The sequence below is a fragment of the Gracilinanus agilis genome, chromosome 2 (genome assembly GCF_016433145.1).
Source record: "Gracilinanus agilis isolate LMUSP501 chromosome 2, AgileGrace, whole genome shotgun sequence".
Taxonomy (NCBI): Eukaryota; Metazoa; Chordata; class Mammalia; order Didelphimorphia; family Didelphidae; genus Gracilinanus; species Gracilinanus agilis.
Window position 1 is genome coordinate 518,580,726 of NC_058131.1, and position 21,808 is coordinate 518,602,533.

The 21,808-nt window shown below is 37.3% G+C and overlaps 2 protein-coding genes across 2 annotated transcripts in view; one reads left to right on the forward strand and one right to left on the reverse strand.

The window, feature by feature from the left end:
- AP4S1 (adaptor related protein complex 4 subunit sigma 1) overlaps window positions 1-8,377 on the forward strand; it is a 63,828-nt gene extending 55,451 nt beyond the window's left edge. The window contains exons 5-6 of the mRNA XM_044665057.1: window positions 869-880; window positions 7,635-8,377. Of these exons, the coding sequence (XP_044520992.1) occupies window positions 869-880; window positions 7,635-7,763 (141 nt within the window). The 3' untranslated portion in view covers window positions 7,764-8,377. The remainder of the gene's footprint in view (window positions 1-868; window positions 881-7,634) is intronic.
- A 3,087-nt stretch (window positions 8,378-11,464) lies between these two features.
- Window positions 11,465-21,808, reverse strand: part of HECTD1 (HECT domain E3 ubiquitin protein ligase 1) — a 119,735-nt gene continuing 109,391 nt past the window's right edge. The window contains exons 42-43 of the mRNA XM_044665058.1: window positions 12,565-12,709; window positions 11,465-12,450 (exon numbers count right to left, since the gene is read on the reverse strand). Of these exons, the coding sequence (XP_044520993.1) occupies window positions 12,313-12,450; window positions 12,565-12,709 (283 nt within the window). The 3' untranslated portion in view covers window positions 11,465-12,312. The remainder of the gene's footprint in view (window positions 12,451-12,564; window positions 12,710-21,808) is intronic.

The window sequence follows — 21,808 nt, forward strand, 5'->3', positions numbered from 1 at the left end:
GTAACCACAGAGGTTTTATCTCCCTAAGAAATAGCCTTACTTAAAGTGGCAGAGCCATAGATTTGGAGGAATCAAAAGGAGAAATGAGCAATACTCTGCCTTCAATCTATTTGTTTCCTTGTTTATTTTTTACTATTCTCTGACAGAGAGAGTAAAATAACAGGTTGTAGCATTAGGGCTATAATCCACAGAGAGATACAATGACCGCATAAACCACACAAGTAAAGAATAGAGATTGAGCCCAAAAGAGATGACTGGACAGTCCTTATATAATCCCAACATATGCCCCACTTAGAATGACAACAACAGAAAGAGGAGAAGAGCAAAAAACACTGTGGGAAAGAAAATAACATCTGTCCCACTCCAGCAGGACATCTTGTCATCTGAGATTTATTTTTAGATTTAGGAGTTTTGAACATTTTTGCTAAGCCTATTTTTGCTCTTAATGAATTTCCAACTTTTCAATCCAGAGATCAGTTTCATGCTGAGAGAAACTTTCAGAATCAAGATTTCAGAAAAGTAAGATTAGCCTCAACTAGTATTCAGTAGTTCAGTAGGCAAAACACTTTCATGGATGCTGTTGAGGAAACATCTCCCAAGGGAATATCAGGACTCAGCCAGGGATTTCTCTAACTTAAAAAATTTTATTCTTCTTGAACATGATATAATTTTCTGCCAGCTCTGAGACATGAACTGTTCTGTCTTTGAATTCCTCAAGACAACTATTCTCAGAAATGCCTCAAAGTCAGAACTCTGTAATTTTCTGTTTCCTAAATTAGAATAGTTTTCTGTGTTAAGAAGCCCTTTCTGGTCAGTATCCATATGTAACAATACTCTCCTCTCTTCCATCTTCTCCTTTTTTTTCCAGAGTGAATTAGATGTATCCTTTTCAATACTCTATGTACTATTTTTTTCTGCCATACAGTGTATCTTCTGTGACTACCTAGGACAGGTAAGTGTTACTCTGCAGATCCAGATTCTCAAAGATGGACAGAATGCCTCTTCCTCACAAAGAAAAGTATTATTAACTTGATTTCTAGACAAAGTGGTCATTTGTATATCACTTTTTTTTTGGATTTAGCATCTAGCAAGCACACAATACAAGTCTCTGGGCTCTCTGAACTTTTAAAATATCTTAATAACCTTGTTCCATTATAATTTTATTCCTTATACAGTAATAATCCTATATATTTTATTTTATGTACTGAAAAATCTTTATTCTAAGAAGGGATCCATCTGCTTCACCAAATTGCCAAAAGGAGTCCAAGACACAAAAAAAGACAAGAATCCCTGATCTAGAATGACTTAGGCTCTAGGCAAAATTTAGAGGACATATCCAGAGCACTCCTCTTAAGAGCAACTGGATTTACAGGGATTCCCAAATATAAAGCTGGTAATAATACTAATGATAGCTCACATTTACCTGGTGCTTTAGAGTTTGCAAAACCCTTTACATTTAGTATTTCATTTGATCCTCAACACAGTGTTTAGTGAGACCAAGATCATCAATACTGATGCAATACAGACAGGGTAGAAGATTAGAAAGATTGTCCTGCTTGTCATCATTCCCTTTGGTAGAAAAGCTAATTGTCTTTACTTCCTTTTCTTTTATTCCTTTCCTTGATCTTCCTTCTTAAATCAAAATAGCAAAGAACCCCTCCCCCCGCCGCCTTTCCTTCCCCCCCTCCAAAAAAAGTATCATTTGTACAGAAATCTTTCCAGCACATTGATGTTTGGCAGGAGCCTAGAAACAGATTTTGAATGTTGTGGAGGCAAGTTGACTTTCAAGTTAATTTTTTACTTTAAAAATTCTGTTTATCACTTAGAGATAATAATAAATAGGCCCCTCTGAAAGACAGTCTAGTCCTTGAAAATACATGATTTATATTTGAATAGTAACAGTAATATGATAACAATTTTTGGTGTGTTTTCAAATACCTGAAAGGTTGTGGTGTTTGACTAAGTCTGGTGGAATTAGTGCCAAGTCAGGAATGCTACAAGGAGGCAGGTTTCAGCTCCATCCAGGAAGATCTAGTTAATAGTTTGAGCTATTCCAAAACAAAACAAGCTTCTTCTAGAAGTAATAAGTTCCCTGTCACAAAGCGTTTGAACAGAGACTGATAACCACTGGTCTGGGATACCATAAAGGGAATTAATGTTTCAGGGAGGAGATCAAGACTTGATAACATCTATAATCCATTTTTGCCTTGTCTGTAACTACTTTCTCTTCTCAGCACCTTTTCATAGGCTTTTTCCAAACTATTTCAGCTTTTTCAATAGTATTTAATCAGTTTGTATCATGCCTAAGTAATGTTCTTACAGCATAGGTCTTACCATGTTGTTCTGCAACTTAACAAACTTCAATGACTATTACTATAAGATCAAATAAACTCTTTTGTTGGCATCTTGAAACCTTTCGTGCTCCAGCTTCTGCTTGGCTTTACAGTTTCATAGGTCACTACTTTCATGTGCTTTTTTTGTCAAGAAACCTAGCTTTCTTGTCATTTCTCCCACATGGCATTCCATCTCCAGTCCAGTCTCTGCCATTCCACAGGCTGTCCCTCATATCTGGAATCCACTCCTTTTCACTACTCCCTCTTAGAATTTCTCATTTCTTTTAAAGCTTAGTTCAAATACCACCACTTCCTCCATGAAACCTCCCTTGTTTCCCTATCTCTACTTATCTCTACTTAACTTGACCTAAGTTATTTTGTATTTATTTTATATGGGCTTATATTTTATTGTGTATATATATATGTATATATATATATGCAAAAAGATATAGATAGACAGATGGATAAATGGATGGATTGATAGATATAGATAGATAGATGGATGGATGGATGGATTGATAGATGGATTATTGGATTGATAGATACAGATAAATGGATGGATGGATAGAAAGCTCCCAGAGGACTTCATTTTTATCTTAGTATCACCAGTGCCCAGCATAGTGCCTGGCATATAGTAAATGTCTGTGGACTGTTTGGTGTCTCTCCCACTAAAGTTCTACTGCAATGCTACATCAGGGTACAGAAATAATTTGGGGTTCCCAAAGTGGACCACTGACTCTGGAAAGACTTTGACTGTGTCCCAGTAATATAATTATATCTGTTATCCAAGGAATAGCCCAGCTAATTGAAGAGATCATTATCACCAAATGATTAGCTGAATTTGGGGCCATTAGAGCTCATAAACTGTGGAATGATTATGATCTGTGTTGGCAGAAGGAGTCATGAATATTTACCCATCAAAATGTTATTAATCCTCAGAAAAGAAACTTTTACTTTGAAGAAACGAAATATATCATGGGTTTACTATATTATCTTGTTAGCTTTTAATTCAAACACAGGGCAAAAACCAGTCTTTCTTTTCCTGAGTTGGTTCACATGTGCCTGCAGGATCCTCCTCTAGCCCTTAGTCACCTGGCATGTAGCCTTTGTATATAGGAACTCCAGGCAACTCTATTACTGGTAGTGAGAAGGACTGAAATGACCCACAAGCCCTGCCAAGTAGCTGTACACAATCAAAAGAACACCGAAGCAATGGCTAGTTAATTAGAATGGGGCTACCTTTCAGATAAAACATGAGTTGCTTAGATTCACAATTATGAGAAAACTCTTCACATCAGTCTTGGGATACCCTCGAACCTTGACATAACCTAGGCCCACATCAGTCATACCTTAGAAATAGGACCAACTGAAAGCCATAGAAGTTTTAAAATAAGTGAATCCTTAATGCTTGTTTTTCAAAAAGCTCTGTGCTTCTAGATTCTAAAAGAAATATTAGCCTTCAGGCCTTTGTCTCATTCGCAGACATCTGGGACCTCAGAATAGAAAGCGAAAAATAGATTTGATCAACCCTCCTTTAGATCTTTCTTTTGGTTGCCAGAGATCTGAACCATTTTTGAGGTTTTGAGCCAAAGCCAAAGCAGACAGGCTGCCATTCCTGTGCCTGGAGTCCTCTGTTCAGAATCACCTCACTCCCAAGGTGACTGGGAAATCTTGAATTTCCAGGATGTTGGGAAATGGTGATTGCCTGAGGACCCTGGCCCCACTGCCTAGCATAACAGAACAGCTCATCTGTTTCAAAACAGCTGGCTGGTGGCCAGAGGGTACATCTGAATTGCAGATCAATTGCTTGGGCTCCCTGGAACCCTCTCCAGACCAGTTCTGGAACCTACTCCAAGATATTCCTCTGTCTCCCTGAAAACCTCTAGAAAGGTACTGATTGAAGCAGTGGGTTGACCTTCAAAAGTTATTTATTGAATGAGGCTGGATCATTCTCTAAGTCTGTTTTCCTATCATTTATTATGCTGTCCATTTCTGCCTCCCTCTGTCTCAACCTTTTCAGGCTTTTGTGACCTGGCAAGGGTAGCCTGGTGGGCAGGGCTGAGTCAGGGGACTCGGATTCTAGTCCAGTTCTAGTTTGACAATTACCTGGCTGTAGTACACAGTGATGATCTATATAAATGGAAAGCATTATTAATTTGCCATCTTAGTGCAATGTTTCTTTTCTGGGTCACATAAGGACATTTCCCATGGGTCCCCAACGAAGAGTTGATTCTGATAGAAGATTATTTGAATGAAGCTTAATAACTTGCCTCCTGGTCTAACCCGCTAGATTCTAAGGTCTCCTTTGGCAAGGAGCTCTTCTAGGGAGAGCCCTGGGGGGTGCTGAAGAGGACTGGAAGCTTGGCTAGGAAATGGCCCCTCTCCTTTGGAATCTCGTCACATCCACAGCCCAAACACAAGGAACTTATAAAAATTATGCACCACGAATAACCTAACAGCAAGAAATGAAGGGCTAAGGGAGATCCCAGGATTGGGGCAGGAATGGGGGAGGCCGCTGTCCCCTGGATGGTAGGTTTTCATTGGAAGAGCTACGGAGCTTGAGTTGGGCTTTACAGGCATTTAGAGGCCCCAGGTGAGTGGGAAGGTCTTCTTGGCCCTCGTGACTCTTCGTGACCCTGTGGACCAGGCCCGTGCAGTCCATGGTGTTTGCTTGGGAAAAATACTGACGTGGTTGGCCTTTTGGAGTGGATTAATAGGAAGTAGTAAACGGGAGCAGGAGGAGGAAAATGGAGGGTATCCACTAGGGGTGCCACGTAGTCCGATTTGGCTACAGCAGTGTCCGTGTAACCCTGCAAAGATTGGGCAGCAGCACATTGCCCAGAGCCGGAAATGCAGGGTCAAGGTGTCAGATCCATGACAGGCCCAAGAACTAGCGGAGGTCCTCGATTGGAGGAGCCACACAGTCAAAACTTCGTGTTTAAGAAAGATTGTCAGAGAGAGGGAGGGAGGTCCGTCCAGAGGCTCTGCAGCTCTGCACGCAGGAATGAGAGCGCAGAAGGGGCGGCAGCGGTGCAGGACCGCGGAGAGACCTCAGAAAGACGGCGAGCAAATCCCACAAGATGGGCGGTGAGGCACAGGAGAAAAGCCTGCTGGCTTTGACCCCAGGGGGCTCCGCTAATGACCAGCAACACTGATAGGAATCCTGAAACTCGAGGGAAAGATAAAGCGAGGTCTGGGCTACGTGCAAAGGCCATGCTGAGGGAATGTCCGAGAGCCCAGCTAGAAAGTCTGGCCCAGAGGCACAGATGGCTGTTCCGGAAGAGGAAGGCCGTGTGGCAGAGTGGACAGAGTGCTCTGGGGGAATGGCAGGTTCAAATCCCGCATCTGACAGGAAATCTGTGGGCAAGTCACCACCAGCTCCCTCAACCTCAGATTCTTCCTTTATATGGGGAGAGACGGGGGACATGGTTAAAGGAGTCTACGAAAATCCCCAGGGCAAAGGCTGTTGCAGAGAACCACCAAGAAATCAAAAGGAGAGTCATGAGAGCTGGAGACAAAGAGGCCTGTGAGAGAAAGGCGTCCTAGGCCAGGGGAGAGGCGGCCAGCGGTGTCAGGGAGGATCAAGACTATTGGATTAAAGGTCACGGGTTGGTTGTCTTTAAGAGACACATTTCGGTGGAAGCAGGATTCGGGAATAGACAGTTTTAATAAGATGATTTCTTCAATCCCAGAAAAACCTTTCCTGCAGGCATTTCTATTCAGTTTTTCGGCTAGAGTGCTATGGTAAAGTTAGGAACATATGTGATGGGCTCTCTCACTCTCTCTAATCCTTGCCTTAGAATCCATACTAAGTATCCATTCTAAAGCAGAAGAGTGGTCAGGGCTAGGTAATTGGGGTGAAGTGACTTGCCCAGGGTCACACAGCTAGGAAGTATCCAAAACCAGATTTGAAGCTGGGAACTCTCATCTCTAAAAAACTTGGCTCTCTATTGGCTGGGCCAGCCAGCTGCCCTGTGGCCCAGTATTCTTGAAAAACTTTTGAGAGAAGCCATGCTGAGGCAGAACTCTAGCAGAATTCTAGAGAAGAATCTTAAGTTTTGGGTTACTCACTCCTAACTGGCTGTGGGACCCTGGCCAGATTCCTTGCCTTTCAGCCTAATTTTTCCTTACTGGTGAAACAGTAACTTGCCTAACTTAGAGGGTTAGTGTGAACCACTATTTACTAAGAGCACAAATTCCAAGAGGCAGTGAGTAACTTTGTCTTATCTAAACTTTCTCTATCTCCCTTTGTACAGTGCTCTGTAGAGTCCATTTAAAAGCTTGTAGTTGAATTTGTATCATATATTCTTATGAAAGACCAGGCTCAGTAGTGAACTCAAAAGCTGGCAGTGGTGTTTTAAGTATTTTACCTTCTGTCTTAGAATCAATGCTGGCTATTGGTTCCAAGGCAGAAGAGTGGTAAGGGCTAGGCAATGGGGGTTAAGTCACACAGGGTGTGACTTGCCCAGGGTCACACAAGTCTGAGTCTGAGACCACATGTGAACCCAGACCTCCCATCTCTAGACCTGGCTCTCAATCCACTGAGCCACCCAGCTGCCCCCGTTTTAAGTATTAAAAAATGAAATTGGCTATTTTTTCCTTTCCATTACTCTCAAATCTTTCTCCAAGTCCCTAAGTACTCTGAGGTTGCTCCCCCCTGAGAAAAGAGCATTTTGCTATATTTCTGGTTAGTTAAGCTCTCTCTCTATGTTTACCAAAGAGTTGGAGGAGGAACAACAGTTCTTTTCTGGTAGATTTTTGAGGCTCAGGCAGGGATAGGATAGGTTTCATATTTTTTTATACACAACAAAGAATAATCCAAGCACTCCACTGTGCTTTTATCCCAAGACCATCATTTCATTTGCTATGCTGGACAGTACAGACTCCCTTTTGTGATAAACTCAGTTTTGGTAAAGGCAGATTTCATCTGTTTAATAGTATTTTACCACCTCTTCTCATCAAAAATTCTAGATCATCTGAAAAGTATTATATTGCTTATTTTATGAGGAAACACAAAGATTACTTTTATAAACCATGATGGGAATTAATTTATTGTTTAGTTCCTTAATATTATGTGTGCCAGACCAAGAAAAATCAGACAAACTCATCACATTCATATAGGCGAAGAAGTGAAAAGTTTTCATTTTTATTAGCAATGTCTAGTTTAATTCTAAGATTGTACTTGAGGTCATTTTAATAGTTTGGACATGAAAATTTTTTTCTGCCTAAGTCTAGAACTTAATTGTTCCTTAAGTAAAGCTCTTTAAGCAAAAGTAGATCCTTGACTTAACCTTCTGCCAGATAATGTTTAACTTGGATAAAGTGCATATAATTTTGGATGAGATGGTGCTGAATGGATGCATTGTGGAAACTAATAAGACTCGAATTCTTGCTCCTCTCCTGATTCTTGACAAAATGGCAGAGAGCTGAATAAAGAAGCCATAGCCTAACTGTACTGATTCACAGGAAATGCCAGAGACACAGAACACCCCTGCAGCTGTACCCCTGGAGAATCTGCAAGGCCGCACACTACAAGTGAATTGGGGTCTAGTGCCAAAAGCATGGTTTGGGATTTGGGGATTTCCACCGTTTCCTAAACAGAAAACAAGAAGTATCTTCAAAATGGGATATGCAGTGATTATTAACTAAATTTAGAGGTGGGGACCTTACCAACTCCAATTCCAAACATATTCTTTATACTTCTTAAATTTTATTAAATGAAGTATTTTGGGCAATTAGATGAATTTCACAAAGCAAATTAAGGAATGGCAGGATGAAGTGGGAGGGAAACGATATTTATCAGCCAATGAAGTTTGAAAATTGGCTTGAAAAACTACAAAAAGGATTCAAGATTAATGCTGTTTTCTCCTATCCTTTTTTTTTTATACATTTTGATAAATTTACTTTTACATTTGTCTTCTAAATAAACTTTTCACAATTTAATGTGGTTCTATTTGCCATTCTATAAAAGTATTTGTAATTGTAAGAAAACTTGCAGGGCTATAAAGCAATTTGTATCAATAAATTTGGAATTTATCAAACTGGGTAATTAGAATAAAAATAAGGAGTTTTCAACTACTCATTACTCCACTTTTTAAAGTGTTTCAGCTGTCTTTATGGTACCTCAATGTTTTCATTATTATTTAATTTGCTTAGAATACCAAAAAAAAGTTTCATGTTTACATAAAAGACACAGGAACCCATCTCCCATCCTACTCCTGCTTGACCTAGTCCTTATTTCCAAAGGAAATACAATGGGAAAAATTGTCTGTGTATTTGTGTTGTGGCGCATTGGAGACAATCTATATAAAAGATAGCTAAAGATATTCTGCCACCTTGTGGAATGCAAGTCTTTTTCTATCTTTTTCTAACAGCTCTACTCTCCCAAGCTGAATGACTTAAGTTTATCGAGTATTTGACAGACAACACATTGAATATTATTATTATTGTTACTATTTCCTAGTTCAGTTTCTTCAACCTTATTTCCTTGAACATTTTTATATTCACTTCAGAATTTGCACATGTAAAGCCAGGATCCAACTGTGAAAAATAAGGAGGGATTGAAGCAGTGACTAGTCAGCCCTCTAAAGCAAACCCTGAAAAAGTAGAAAATACATTAAAAGGAGAAGTGCATCATAGATGAGTGGAAGTGACCATCAGTAGCAGTTTTATGTAGAGACCTAGGATGACGGGGAAAGCCCAGCTTGGAATGAGGTCTTTGAGACATACAAGTTAGAAAACACTGTCCTACTTGGTAGGCACTTCATTAGTAGTGTATGTCAGGGAATTACTGGAACTAGTACACCAAGACTTGGTGCTGTGGGAATGCACGAAATTAATTTCTGGGTCATACCAAAATAGTAGCTGTCTTACATCTTAGCACAGATTTTTAGAACCTTGTGAGCTTGATGACTTTTAAAAAAATGCTAGGCAGGTATCACGGAAGAAATCCTACTTAGGAGCCTCACATCTACTAGTTATCTTGATGGTATTTTCAAATAAAAAAAAAATCACTATTTTCCCCCCAGTGTAGCTCATCAACCTTCTGAAGTAAGTTTGTTGTTAAAAGTGGCCATTGACCTAAGCTGTCTGGGAAACTTGACAAAATGGCAGAGAGGGCTTTGGACTGAGAGTAAAAAGCAGAGAAGATCAAATCCTCCCCTCTTGCAATTTACCTTCTGTGTGACCTTAGACAGGTGATTTCATCTCTCTTAGACACAATCCAATATGTTTCTTTTGCTTAAATTCACCTCTTTATTACAAAGGAGGCTCCTAGGTAGGGAGACATTGGAAGTGTTTTTTGTTTTTTGTTTTTAAAACCCTTTCCGTCTTGGAGTCAATACTGTGTATTGGCTCCAAGGCAGAAGAGTGGTAAGGGTAGGCAATGGGGGTCAAGTGACTTAACCTGTCACACAGCTGGGAAGTGTCTGAGGCCAGATTTGAACCCAGGACCTCCTGTCTCTAGGCCTGGCTCTCAATCCACTAAGATACCCAGCTGCCCCCTGGAAGTGTTTGTTTTTTAAGTATCAGTAAAATATTTTTTTAAAGAAATGGAGCATATCATCCCCACTTAGTATTAGAATTAGTTTCCAATCAAGTCAAGCACAAAGCATCAGGTATCATCCTTTCCAAGCCCTCCCCTTCCTTCATAGCTGCTCTGTACATGAACCTCATCTACTTCATTGTAAGATCGTATGGGAACATAAGACCCTGAAATAAACCATTTTCTCCTACTTTCTACCTCTACTATTTTCCTGCTGGCTGGGTATTTAAAAGGGATTTATGTTGTATTTAGCAGCTAACAAACTTATTTCATAATTTTCTAAGCCTCAAAGGTGGAAAAAAACAGCAAGTGTCAGTGCACACATGGCTTCACTAGTATAAAAAAAAATTGGGGGGACAAATCATGACATTTCTCACCTTGTTGTTCTTATCTTTATCATAAGGGGTTTCAATGCAATCTACATTTCCTTCCAGCAATTAAATCCTGTTAAAATCAGGGAGGCAGAGTAGCTCACTTAGGACACATACATGCTCACAATATTAGCCTGATCACAAGGTATAACAGTATCCACTAAAGCAACAAGGTATTTACCAAACCAAATTTTGTGGAGGTCTCTAGGAAATCTTTGACTATCCTGTCACATACTGCAACATCCAGGCTGATTTTACAAAACTGATTATCATACAAGACATCGTAATTTTATAGAATAAGTCTCTGGAAAAGATCAAGTGAAAGCTATCATCTTTTCAATTATTTAGATTTAAATAATGGCAATACTCCAACATATAAAATGTATTTTAATCCAAATACCAGTACAAAGTTTTTAGTCATGCACTCATGACCTTATCAAGACAGTTAACACCACCAGTATTTTTTGGATTAAAGCAAAGATCATACATTTCAATATTGCTATTATGTTTTCATTTCAACCTTGATTCTCACAGAAAACTATGAGACTGACAATGAGGTGAAATGCCCTTTTAAATGCTGCCTGCAATATAGCCCAGTCACAACATTCTGGTGCAGCATCCGAAAATGGAAGTACCCAAATCTTTAACTGTGATAGGAAGACTGCTCAGATACCAGAGGAAGGAGATGCATCTGCTATATGGGTAAATGTGCAATTTCGTCACATGCTTTTGGCTCAGAAAAGAATATTTGGATAAATCAAGGCTAGTAATACTTCACCTAGAAGCAGATGCCATATAGTCTCAAGAGTTTAGAAACTGAAAACTGAGGATCCAATTGTCTTTTTAAAACCAGTAAATTGCAATGAAGTAGTCTCTTCATTCCAACACAACTTTCTCAAGATCACCTAAATAAGAACTTAAGACTTACATGTTTCTATAGATACAATGGTAATAGAGTTGGTTTTTTAAAAAGGTAATACAATTAACATGGTTGTTTCTCGCTAATGTAACACTAAGACTGAATACATTGTTTGAAATGAACATAAGCCAGTGAACATAAATTTTACATTTCAACTTCAGAAAGTGAATTTACTCTAGAAAAATACATCTTTTTCAGGTAATAATTTCATAAAATGAAATCTGACAGTAAAAATAAAGGGTAATCTGGTCAAGCTCAAAGTTTGACGAATGGCAGTGAAATAGTCACATGACACAAATTTGTACGCTGCAAACATTTTAATGATTATTGTTGAGCATACACATTGGAATTTTTTTTTTTACTTCAAACTGCAACAAGTTAAATAAATGTTTATAATATACAAAGAAAATACAACCAAAAGCAAAACTTGCTTTAAGTGTGCCTTGCACCTAGAACCAGTGTTTTTTTTATTTTTATTTTTTAATATAGCTTTATTGTTGAGCTGCACAAACACACTTAAGGATTTGATCTTTATAGCAGGGCATTTAGGAAATAAAAATATACTCCCACTTCAAAGAAATAAAAAGGTTGTGCATGATTATATGCCAAACAGAAGAGAGAACACTAGAATACTCTGATAGTGCAGGCATCATTTAAAAAGGGAAAGAAAAAGCTGGAGATGCCCATTAACTCTCTAAGTTTTAAGGAAGCAGGTTTTTTTGACCGATTAGCTTAAAAGCCAGCAAAACAGGGATCGGTGATGGCAACTGTAGTGTATGGGGCATGAAATGACAAAATTTACACAAATACACTGTTAGAAATTTTTCAGTGAACACTGAAGATTTGAGGAGCTGCTCTTTGGAACAATCAAATGGGACCATCTTATTCCAGTCACATAAGCCCTTGAAGCATCACACAGTGTTCTGTGCTATTTACCTGCCAGCTGGGTATTTAAAAGGGATTCGTTTTGTCTTTAGCAGCTAACAAACTTATTCCCTAAGTTTCTAAGCCTCAAAGGTGGAAAAAAAGGCAAGTGTCATCAGAGCATGGCGTGGAGGTCATACACTTTTCTGCACACAAACGCAAGAGGCTTCATTCACTAGTATAAAAAAAAAGTCTTAGATGTCTTTCATTGCACTCCATAGTTCAATTGAGATGAAAGCCTTTCTCCATAGTAGCAGCTAGTAGGCGTTCTCTCATAATCTCCTCAGAGGAATACTCAGGCAACTTAAGGTAATGCACACATGTATTCACTGATGGGTAACTTGCATCAGTAGCATCAACCTACAGAAATGAAAAGGAAACCAAAGATCATTACTGATCTGCTCAATGGCTAGTAGTCTTTGTGAGTCACTCATTGACATTTCATTTAGAGCACCCCAAAGAGAGAGTGTGTACCTTGCGTACAACAGTGAGACGAGGATGAAGGTTGGCCAGTCCACCTGGGGGCAGAGTTGAGCAGCCAGTGGTGAACTGGAGGAATGCTTTCCTTTCGTCTGATGACATACCACACAAAACTCTCACAAACCGCAGGAAACCAGGGCTAAATAAAAAAGAAAATGTTTTTTTAAATCACAGAAACTAAAGACATTAGTGCATTTAGCAAGTATCTTATTCTACAAGCTCACTTTGGTTGAGTGCCATCATTTGCTATCCTGTAATTATTTTCAAAGTCACAACAAAAATCAACATAATCATCCTAAAATAACTTTTTTTTAAAAGTAGAATTAAGTAGTCATATAAGAAAGAATACTATCCACATTTAGAGAAAGAACCGTGGGAGTAAAAATCGAGATGAAAACATGATTTATCACTTGTTTATATAGGTATATGATTTGGGGATTTGGTTTTAAAGGATTACTCTATTACAAAAACGAATAACATGGAAATAGGTTTTGAGTGTAAATACATGTATAATCCAGTGGAATTGCTTGTTGACTCCAGGAGAGAGAGAAGGAAAGAGGGGAGGGAACAACATGAATCATATTATTGTAGAAAAAAATTTAAAGATAAAATTAAAAAAAAAGAAAAAGAAAAGCAGCAGCAGCAAGGAGTTGCAAATGGAGAAATCAAGAAACCAAGTGATCCTCTTGCATTCAGGAGACTTTCCTACAAAGCTGTCTAAAATCTTTTATATCACAAAATTTTGGATTTCTTTCCACACTACACAGCAAGCTATACTGCACACTTCCAAGTAAGCAACAAGCTAATATTAGGAAATTATGAAATGATAAAACTTAATAAATTAATATATGGAAGCCTGATAAGCACTGGCTCTGGAGTCCAAGGACCTGGGTTACAATTCCACGTTGGTGCTTCCTACCCTATATAAGTTTGGATGAATCACTTAATCAAACTTCTTAGGACCTCAGTTTCAGCATCTGTAAGATAAACAGGCCAGACCTCTTGAGGTCCCTTCTAACTCTAAACCTATGGTCCTTTCCGTTCTCTTTAAGCTCTAAATCCTACAAAATTATGAAATAACACAGTGAGAACTTGCTATGATTAAATCACTACGAAGCATTTATGCAGAATTAAAAGTGGCATGCCACCAATTCTCAGCAGAATGAAGCATACTTTTTAAAACTTTGTGAAGGTACTTTACTTGATTATACTTAAATTAGGGTCCTCTGGAGTGGGGAGCATGTGCAAAAACCGGTACACCATGGATCAAATTATGCATGTACTCTCTTTATTATTGACTTGTCTAAATATCTCAGCAGGTTTTTCAGCCTTAAAAGAGGATGATGACTTAATATCAATCCAAAAGACAGGTATGAGCTTAAGGATTAACAAATAAAGATTGTATCATTATTTGTACTTGCATCCCTACAGCCTAGCACAATAACTGGCACAGAGAATGCACTAAATACCCTTCCTAGATCACTGCCTTGAAGACAAAAGAAGGGGATGGTAGAGGATAAGATGGAGGAAATAGTGGAGGATAGAAGTGGCTGGCATGGTATGATCCATAGGGTCAGAAAGAGTCAGACACAAACAACCAAATGAACAACAAATGCACAAAAATATATACTTGATAAGTGAAATGATTTTATAGGTGAGAAAATTAAAATCTCAAGAAAATTAAGTGACTTTCACAAAGTCACAAAGTTATTTACTAGTACAGCTTGGACTAGAATTTAGGACTTTTAAAAACTACAGATAAAGGGGGCAGCTGGGTAGCTCAGTGGATTGAGAGCCAGGCCTAGAGACGGGAGGTCCTAGGTTCAAATCAGGCCTCAAGACACTTCCCAGCTATGTGACCCTGGGTAAGTCACTTGACCCCCTATTGCCCACCCTTACCATTCTTCCACCTATGAGCCAATACACTGAAGTTAAGGGTTTAAAAAAAAAACAAGTAAAAAAAAAAACCTATGGATAAAAACAAAAATAATCCAGAGATTATGTAATATAAAGTAACTTCTTCATCCCAAGACATTCCTTTATATCAAGACTGAATGAAGTAAACAGTTTTCTGATATCTTCCTTACATAGAGTATTGAAAATATTTACAATGACCAGGAGGCTCAATGATATGGTGACACCAAATGGTATGAATTATTTCTGAAAGCAGAAATCTTAGCTCATTAAAGAAATCGTGGCTCATGAAGTTGTTTTTAGGTGTGAAAGTTTCCTTCCTATCACACAGGTATAATGGATTAAACTATTTTCATGAGAGCATTAAGCGAAAAAAATTTTAGAGCAGTACTATTTCCCTCTCATTATATCTGCTAGAGCTAGACTAATGTTATTACAACTTTCTGATGATCTTGTTAAAATTCATTAGTATCTGGATCGCATGTAATTTGCTAAATAGATGAGAGGAAAGGGACAGTAGTAGGTTGTAGTGGGGAAGGTTTGTATTAATAGGACTTTTGTGTAAATGATTTTTAAAACTCTAGGAACAACAGTTTATGCCATAAGAAATTTTGAGTGGAAGAGCAAGCTCCGTGACAGTGCAAATTTAATTTTTTTCTAACACACCCTTTTCCTTTACTCCCAATAAATGCCAATCATCTTTAAAAGATGAATGATGGAAAACAAATTTGTAATAAAACTTGTTTCCATATTTGAAAAGGGCTTAATGGTAACAAGATGTTACTTTAAAAACACGCTTTACTACATTTGTATTATAGAAATTATGATACAGGTTTCCAGTCAAAGATGGCCGCAGAGTACAAGCAAGGGTCGTCTTCTCCTCACAACTGACTGATATAAAGCACCTCAAAAGGACAAAAATTAAAAAAAATCAGATGAACAAAGGGGCTCTACCATACAGCACGGTACATACAGTAGGCAGGGTTTGGGCATTTCGATGCTATAAGGGGGTAAAATTATTCCTACCAAAGCGCTAGCTAATCACCCCTCCCCTACTCCATCTATGGATAAGTAGAAGCTAATGATCTCACAAGACAGTAAAAATTAATAAAAACAAAGTCAAAAGAATGAGAAAATAGAAAGAAACATGAAATTTCTCATTGAGAAGACGATAGACCTGAAAAACAGGTCTAGGAGAGATAATTTGGGAATCATAAGTATACCTAAAAATGTAGAAATAAACATAAACCATGACATCCTACTACAAGAAATTATCCAAGAAAACTGCCCTGATATTCTTGAAAAACAAGGCAAAATAGACACTGAAAGAATCCATAGATCACGATCTTCTACATTAAATCTTCAAAAGACAACCCCCAGGAATATAAATGCCAAATTCAAGAGCTTCCAAGCTAAGGAGAAAATATTGCAAGAAGCCTGAAAGAGACAATTCAGGAATCAAGGAGCACCAATCAGGATCACAGAGGACCTGGCAGGCTCCACACTACAGGACCCCAAGGCTTGGAATATGATATTCAGAAAGGCAAGACAATTGGGTCTACAACCAAGGATCACATACTCATCAAAACAGACTATATACTTCCAGGGGAAAGTATGGGCATTTAACAAAATAGAAGATTTCCAAGTATTTGTTAAGAAAAGACCAAAACTAATGGGAAATTTCATATCCAAATAGAAAATTCAAGAGAAACATAAAAAAGGTAAACAAGAAAGAGAGGGAGAAAAAAATTTTAAGGGCTTCAGTAAGGTCAAATTGTTTATATTCCTATATGAAAAAATGATATTTGTAACTCTCAAAAATCATAATACTTAGAAGAATTATTCATTGGTAGAGGTTGAGGTGATTTGAGATGATATGTAAAAAAAGAAAAGGGTGGTGGGGGGATGGGGAAACAGAAGATGGCACCAAGAGAAACTTAAAGGAATAAGAAAAATAGGATAAATTATACCACATAAAGAGGTGCATGGGAGGGGGAGGGGAAGAATTCTGTTATAAGAAGGAAAGGAAAAGAGTGCCAATAGGTAATACTTAAAACCTTATTCTCAGTGGAATAAATTCTGAGAGGCAAGAGCATCTAGATCCACTGGGGTATCAAATTCTATCTTACCCTACAGGGAAGTTGAGAGGGAAAAACCAAGGTGGGGGCATGGAGCTGGGAGTACTAAAAGGGAGGGAAAGAGAGGGAGGAGGGAATTTAATATACCCTAAAGAAAAGTAAGAGGGGAATAAGAAGGGAGGGGGTAGGAAGGGAAGTAAAATAAGGATGGGATTAGGGGGGACTGATTAAAAGCAAAACAATGGTATACAACAGTGGTTCCCAAAATTTTTTGGCCTACCGCAGCCCCCTTTCCAGAAAAAAATATTACTTAGAACCCCCTGGAAATTAATTTTTTTTAAATTTTAATAGCAATTAGTAGGAAATATATATGTATTAATGTTTCTACCTTTTTCATAAAATATAGTAAAGGTGTAAATTAGAAACATTGAACTTTGAAATTATGATACTATTTATTAAACTCAGAATATAATGTTAATACAAAACATTTAAAACATTTGAAATCATCTTAATGAGAAGGATGAACCTGGTGTACTGCTACCAATTTAGTAATCCTCGGCTCTATTTTCATCAACAGTAATCTTAAATCGCTGCGATTAACTATTTGCAATTGGTTTCTTTGTTAATAAATTGGTTACCACACTGAATCCACATTCCACTAAATATGATGAAAGAAATACAATTAAGAACTTTTGAATTACAGCCCATATTTCAGGGTAAGCTGTAGGGAATCTCCTTTTGTAGCCAGAATTGTTGGTGGCCGCTTTTGAGTTTAAATTTCAATTCATCATTTGTAGGTTACTTCCAACACTTCTTATAACTGTGGAGATTCAAAGCATGCTCCAAAATCTGTTGCTAGTACTTCCAGTAGCCAGTACTACCACTGCCTTTCCAGGCTTTGGCCTTGCAATTGACCAATTGCACAAGAGGCAGTTACCCACAGCAATGCTCGTAGTGCTCATGTATTTTGGAATGGCAATTCAGTGGCACCACATGAATAGTAGCAGTGCACGATTGTACATACCTCAATGCAAATGAGGGAGTATGCGGAACCGGACCAACGTCCAGTACGTTGTTCAAAGAAAAATTAAGCGTCATGAGTGGAATACATTAATCAATTTCTCTAAATCTTTTCTTCTTTTTTTTATACTATTACTGCCCCCTTATAGTTATTCACCACCCCCAAATGCACCTGTGGCCATCACCATTACCCCTGGAGTGCTGCAGCACCCACTAGGGGGCAGTGGTGCCCACTTTGGGAAACACTGGTATAGAAGGAAATACTAAAAGAAGAAAGGGCAGTACTAGAAGAGGAAATCAAAATGATGGGGAATGCATAGGTGGTAATCATAACTCTGGATATGAATGGATGAACTCACCCATAAAACAGAAGCAAATAGCAGAGTGGATTAGAAACCAAAATCCTATCCTATGTCTTCTACAAGAAACACATGAGTGACCCTGAGCAAGTCACTTGACCCCAATGGCCCACCTTTCCACCTAGGAGCCAATACACAGAACTTAAGGGTTTAAAAAAAAAAAAAAAGGAACACACATGAGGCAAGTAGACACACACACACACACACACACACACACACACACACACACACACACACACACACACACACTAAAGGTAAGAAGCCGGAGCAAAATCTATTGGGCATCAGCTGAGAAAAAGAAGGCAGGAATCACAATCATGATATCTAACAAAGCCAAAGTAAAAATAGATTTGATTAAAAGAGATAGGGAAGGTAATTACATCCTGATAAAAGGCAGTATAGATAATAAGGAAATAGCAGTACTCAACATGTATGCACCAAATGGTGTAGCATGCAAATTTTTAACGGTGAAAGTATTGGAGCTTAAAGAGGAAATAGTAAAATTATACTAGCGGGTCCTGAACCTTCCTCTATCAGATCTAGATAAATCAAACCAAAAAATAAGAAAAAGGTAAGAGATGTGAAAGAAATGTTAGAAAAATTAGAGTTAATAGATATATGGAGAAAAATAAATTGAGACAAAAAGGAATACACCACCTTTTCAGCAGCACAAGGTATATTGACAAAGACTGACCAAGTACTAGGGCATGAAAAACATTGCAAACAAATGCAAAAAAGCAGAAATAATAAATGCAACCATTTCAGATCATAATGCAATAAAAATAATAACTAGTAAGGGTACATGGAGAGTCAAATCAAAAATTAACTGATAGTTAAATAATATGACTCTCCAAAACTGGTTGGTTAAGGAACAAATTGTAGTAACAATAATTTCATTGAAAAGAATGACAATGTGGAGACATCACATCAAAATCTATGGGATGCAGCCAAAGCAGTACTCAGGGGAAAATTTATATCCCTGAATGCATATATTAAAAAATCAGAGAAAAAAAAAGGTCAATGAATTGGAAATGCAAGTTAAAAAACTAGAAAGAGAACAAATTAAAAATCCCCAGATAAAAACTAAATTAGAAATTCTAAAAATTAAAGGAGAAATTAATAAAATTAAAAGTGAAAGAACTATTAATTAATAAGACTAGAAGCTAGTAGTTTGAAAAAACAGTTAAATAGGTAAAGTACTGTTTAATTTAATAAAAAAAGGAAAGAAGAAAACCAAATTAACAGTATCAAAGATGAAAAGGGCAACCTTACCTCTACTGAAGAGGAAATTAATGTAATTATTAATAATAATAATTGCCCAATTATATGGCAACCTAGGTGATATGGATGATTATTTACAAAAATACAAATTGCCTAGATTAACAGAAGGAATAAAATACTTAAATAATCCTATCTCAGAAAAAGAAATTGAACAAGCCATCAAAAAACTCCCTAAGAAAAAATTCCCAGGCCAGATGGATTCACAAGTGAATTCTATCTAACATTTAAAAAGCAACTAACCCTAATACTATAAAAACTATTTGACAAAATAAGCAAAGAAGGTCTGCCAAACTCCTTTTATGAAACAAATATGGTACCAATTCCAAAGCCAGGCAGATACAAAACAGAGAAAGAAAACTACAAGCTAATCTCAATGAACATAGATGCAAAAAACTTAAATAGAATACTAGCAAAAAGACTCCAGCAAGTGATCACAAGGATTATTCACTATAATCAAGTGGGATTTATACCAGGAATGCAAGGATGGTTTAATATTAGGAAGACCATCCACTTAATTGACCATATCAACAACTAAACCAATAGAAATCACATGATTATCTCAATAGATGCAGAAAAAACCTTTGACAAAACACAACACTCATTCCTATTGAAAACATTAGAAAGTATAGGAATAAAAGGGCCTATCCTAAAAACAACAAACAGTATATATTTAAAATCATCAGTAAACATCATCTGCAATGGGGAGAAATTAGAAGCCTTCTCAATAAAATCAGGAGTGAAATGAGGATGCCCAATGTCACCTCTATTATTTAACATTGTATTAGAAACACTAGCAGTAGCAATCAGAGAAGAAAAAGAAATTGAAGGTATTAAAATAGGCAATGAGGAGACTAAACCATCACTCTTTGCAGATAATAAGATGGAAATAATCAACAACTTTAGCAAAGTTGCAGGATACAAAATAAATCCACATAAATCATCAGCATTTCTATATAATTCCAAAACATCTCAGCAGCAAGAGTAATAAAGAGAAATTCCATTTAAAATCACCCTAGATAATATAAAATATTTAGGAACCTATTTGCCAAGACAAACACAGCAATTATATGAAAACAACTACAAAACACTTTCCAAACAAATAAAACTAGATTTAAACAATTGGAAAGCCATTGATTGCTCATGGGTAGGAGGAGCTAACATAATAAAAATGACAATTCTACCCAAATTAATTTACCTATTTAGCGCCAAACCTATCAAATTACCAAAAAACTTCTTTACTGAATTAGAAAAAAACTATAACAAATTTCATTTGGAATAACAAAAGATCAAGAATATCAAGGGAAATAATGAAAAAAAATGTGACGGAAGGGGGCCTAGCAGTACCAGATATTAAACTATACTATAAAAGCAGCAGTCATCAAAACAATATGGTACTGGCTAAGAGACAGAGAGGAGGATCAGTGGAATAGACTTGGGGTAAATGACATCAGCAAGACAGTGTATGATAAACCCAAAGATCCCAGCTTTGGGGACAAAAACCCACTATTTGACAAAAACTGCTGGGAAAATTGGAAAACAATATGGGAGAGATTAGGTTTAGATCAGCATCTTACATCCTATACCAAGATAAACTTGGAATGAGTGAATGACTTAAATATAAAGAAGGAAACTATAAGTAAATTAGGTGAACATAGAATAGTTTACCTGTCAGATCTACAGGAAAGGAAAGACTTTAAGACCAAGCAAGAGCCAGAAAATATTACGAAATGTAAAATAAATAAGTTTGATTACATTAAATTAAAAAGGCTTTGTACAAACAAAACCAATGCAACCAAAATTAAAAGGGAAGCAATACAATGGGAAAAAAATCTTTAGAACAAAAATCTCTGATAAAGGTGTAATTACTCAAATATATAAGGAGGTAAGTCAATCTGTACAAAAAAATCAAGCCATTTCCAATTGATAAATGAGCAAGGGACACGAATAAGCAATTTTCAGATAAAGAAATCAAAACTATCAATAAGCACATGAAAAAGTGTTCTAAATCTCTTATAATTAAAGAAATTCAAATCAAAACAATTCTGAGGTACCACCTCACACTAGAGTGGCCAATATGACAGCAAAAGAAAGTAATAAAGTGGGAGGAGTTGTGGCAAAATTTGGACATTAATGCATTGCTCATAGAGTTCTGAATTGATCCATCCATTTTGGAAGGCAATTTGGAATTATGCCCAAAGGCCTATAAAAGAATGCCTGCCCTTTGATACAGCCATACTACTGATGGGTTTATACCCCACAGAGATAATAAGGAAAAAGACTTGCACAAAAATATTTATAGCCATACTCTTTGTGGTGGCAAAAAATTCGAAAACGAGGGGATACCCTTTTATTGGGGAATGACTGAACAAATTGTGGTACATGATGGTGATGGAATACTATTGTGGTAAAAGGAATAATGAACTGGAGGAATTCCATGTGAATTGGAACAACTTCCAGGAATTGATGCAGAATGAAAGGAACAGAATCAAGAGAACCTTATACACAAGAGATGGATATGCTGTGGTACAATAGAATAGAATGGACTTCTCTACTAGCAGCAATGCAATGATCCAGGACAATTCTGAA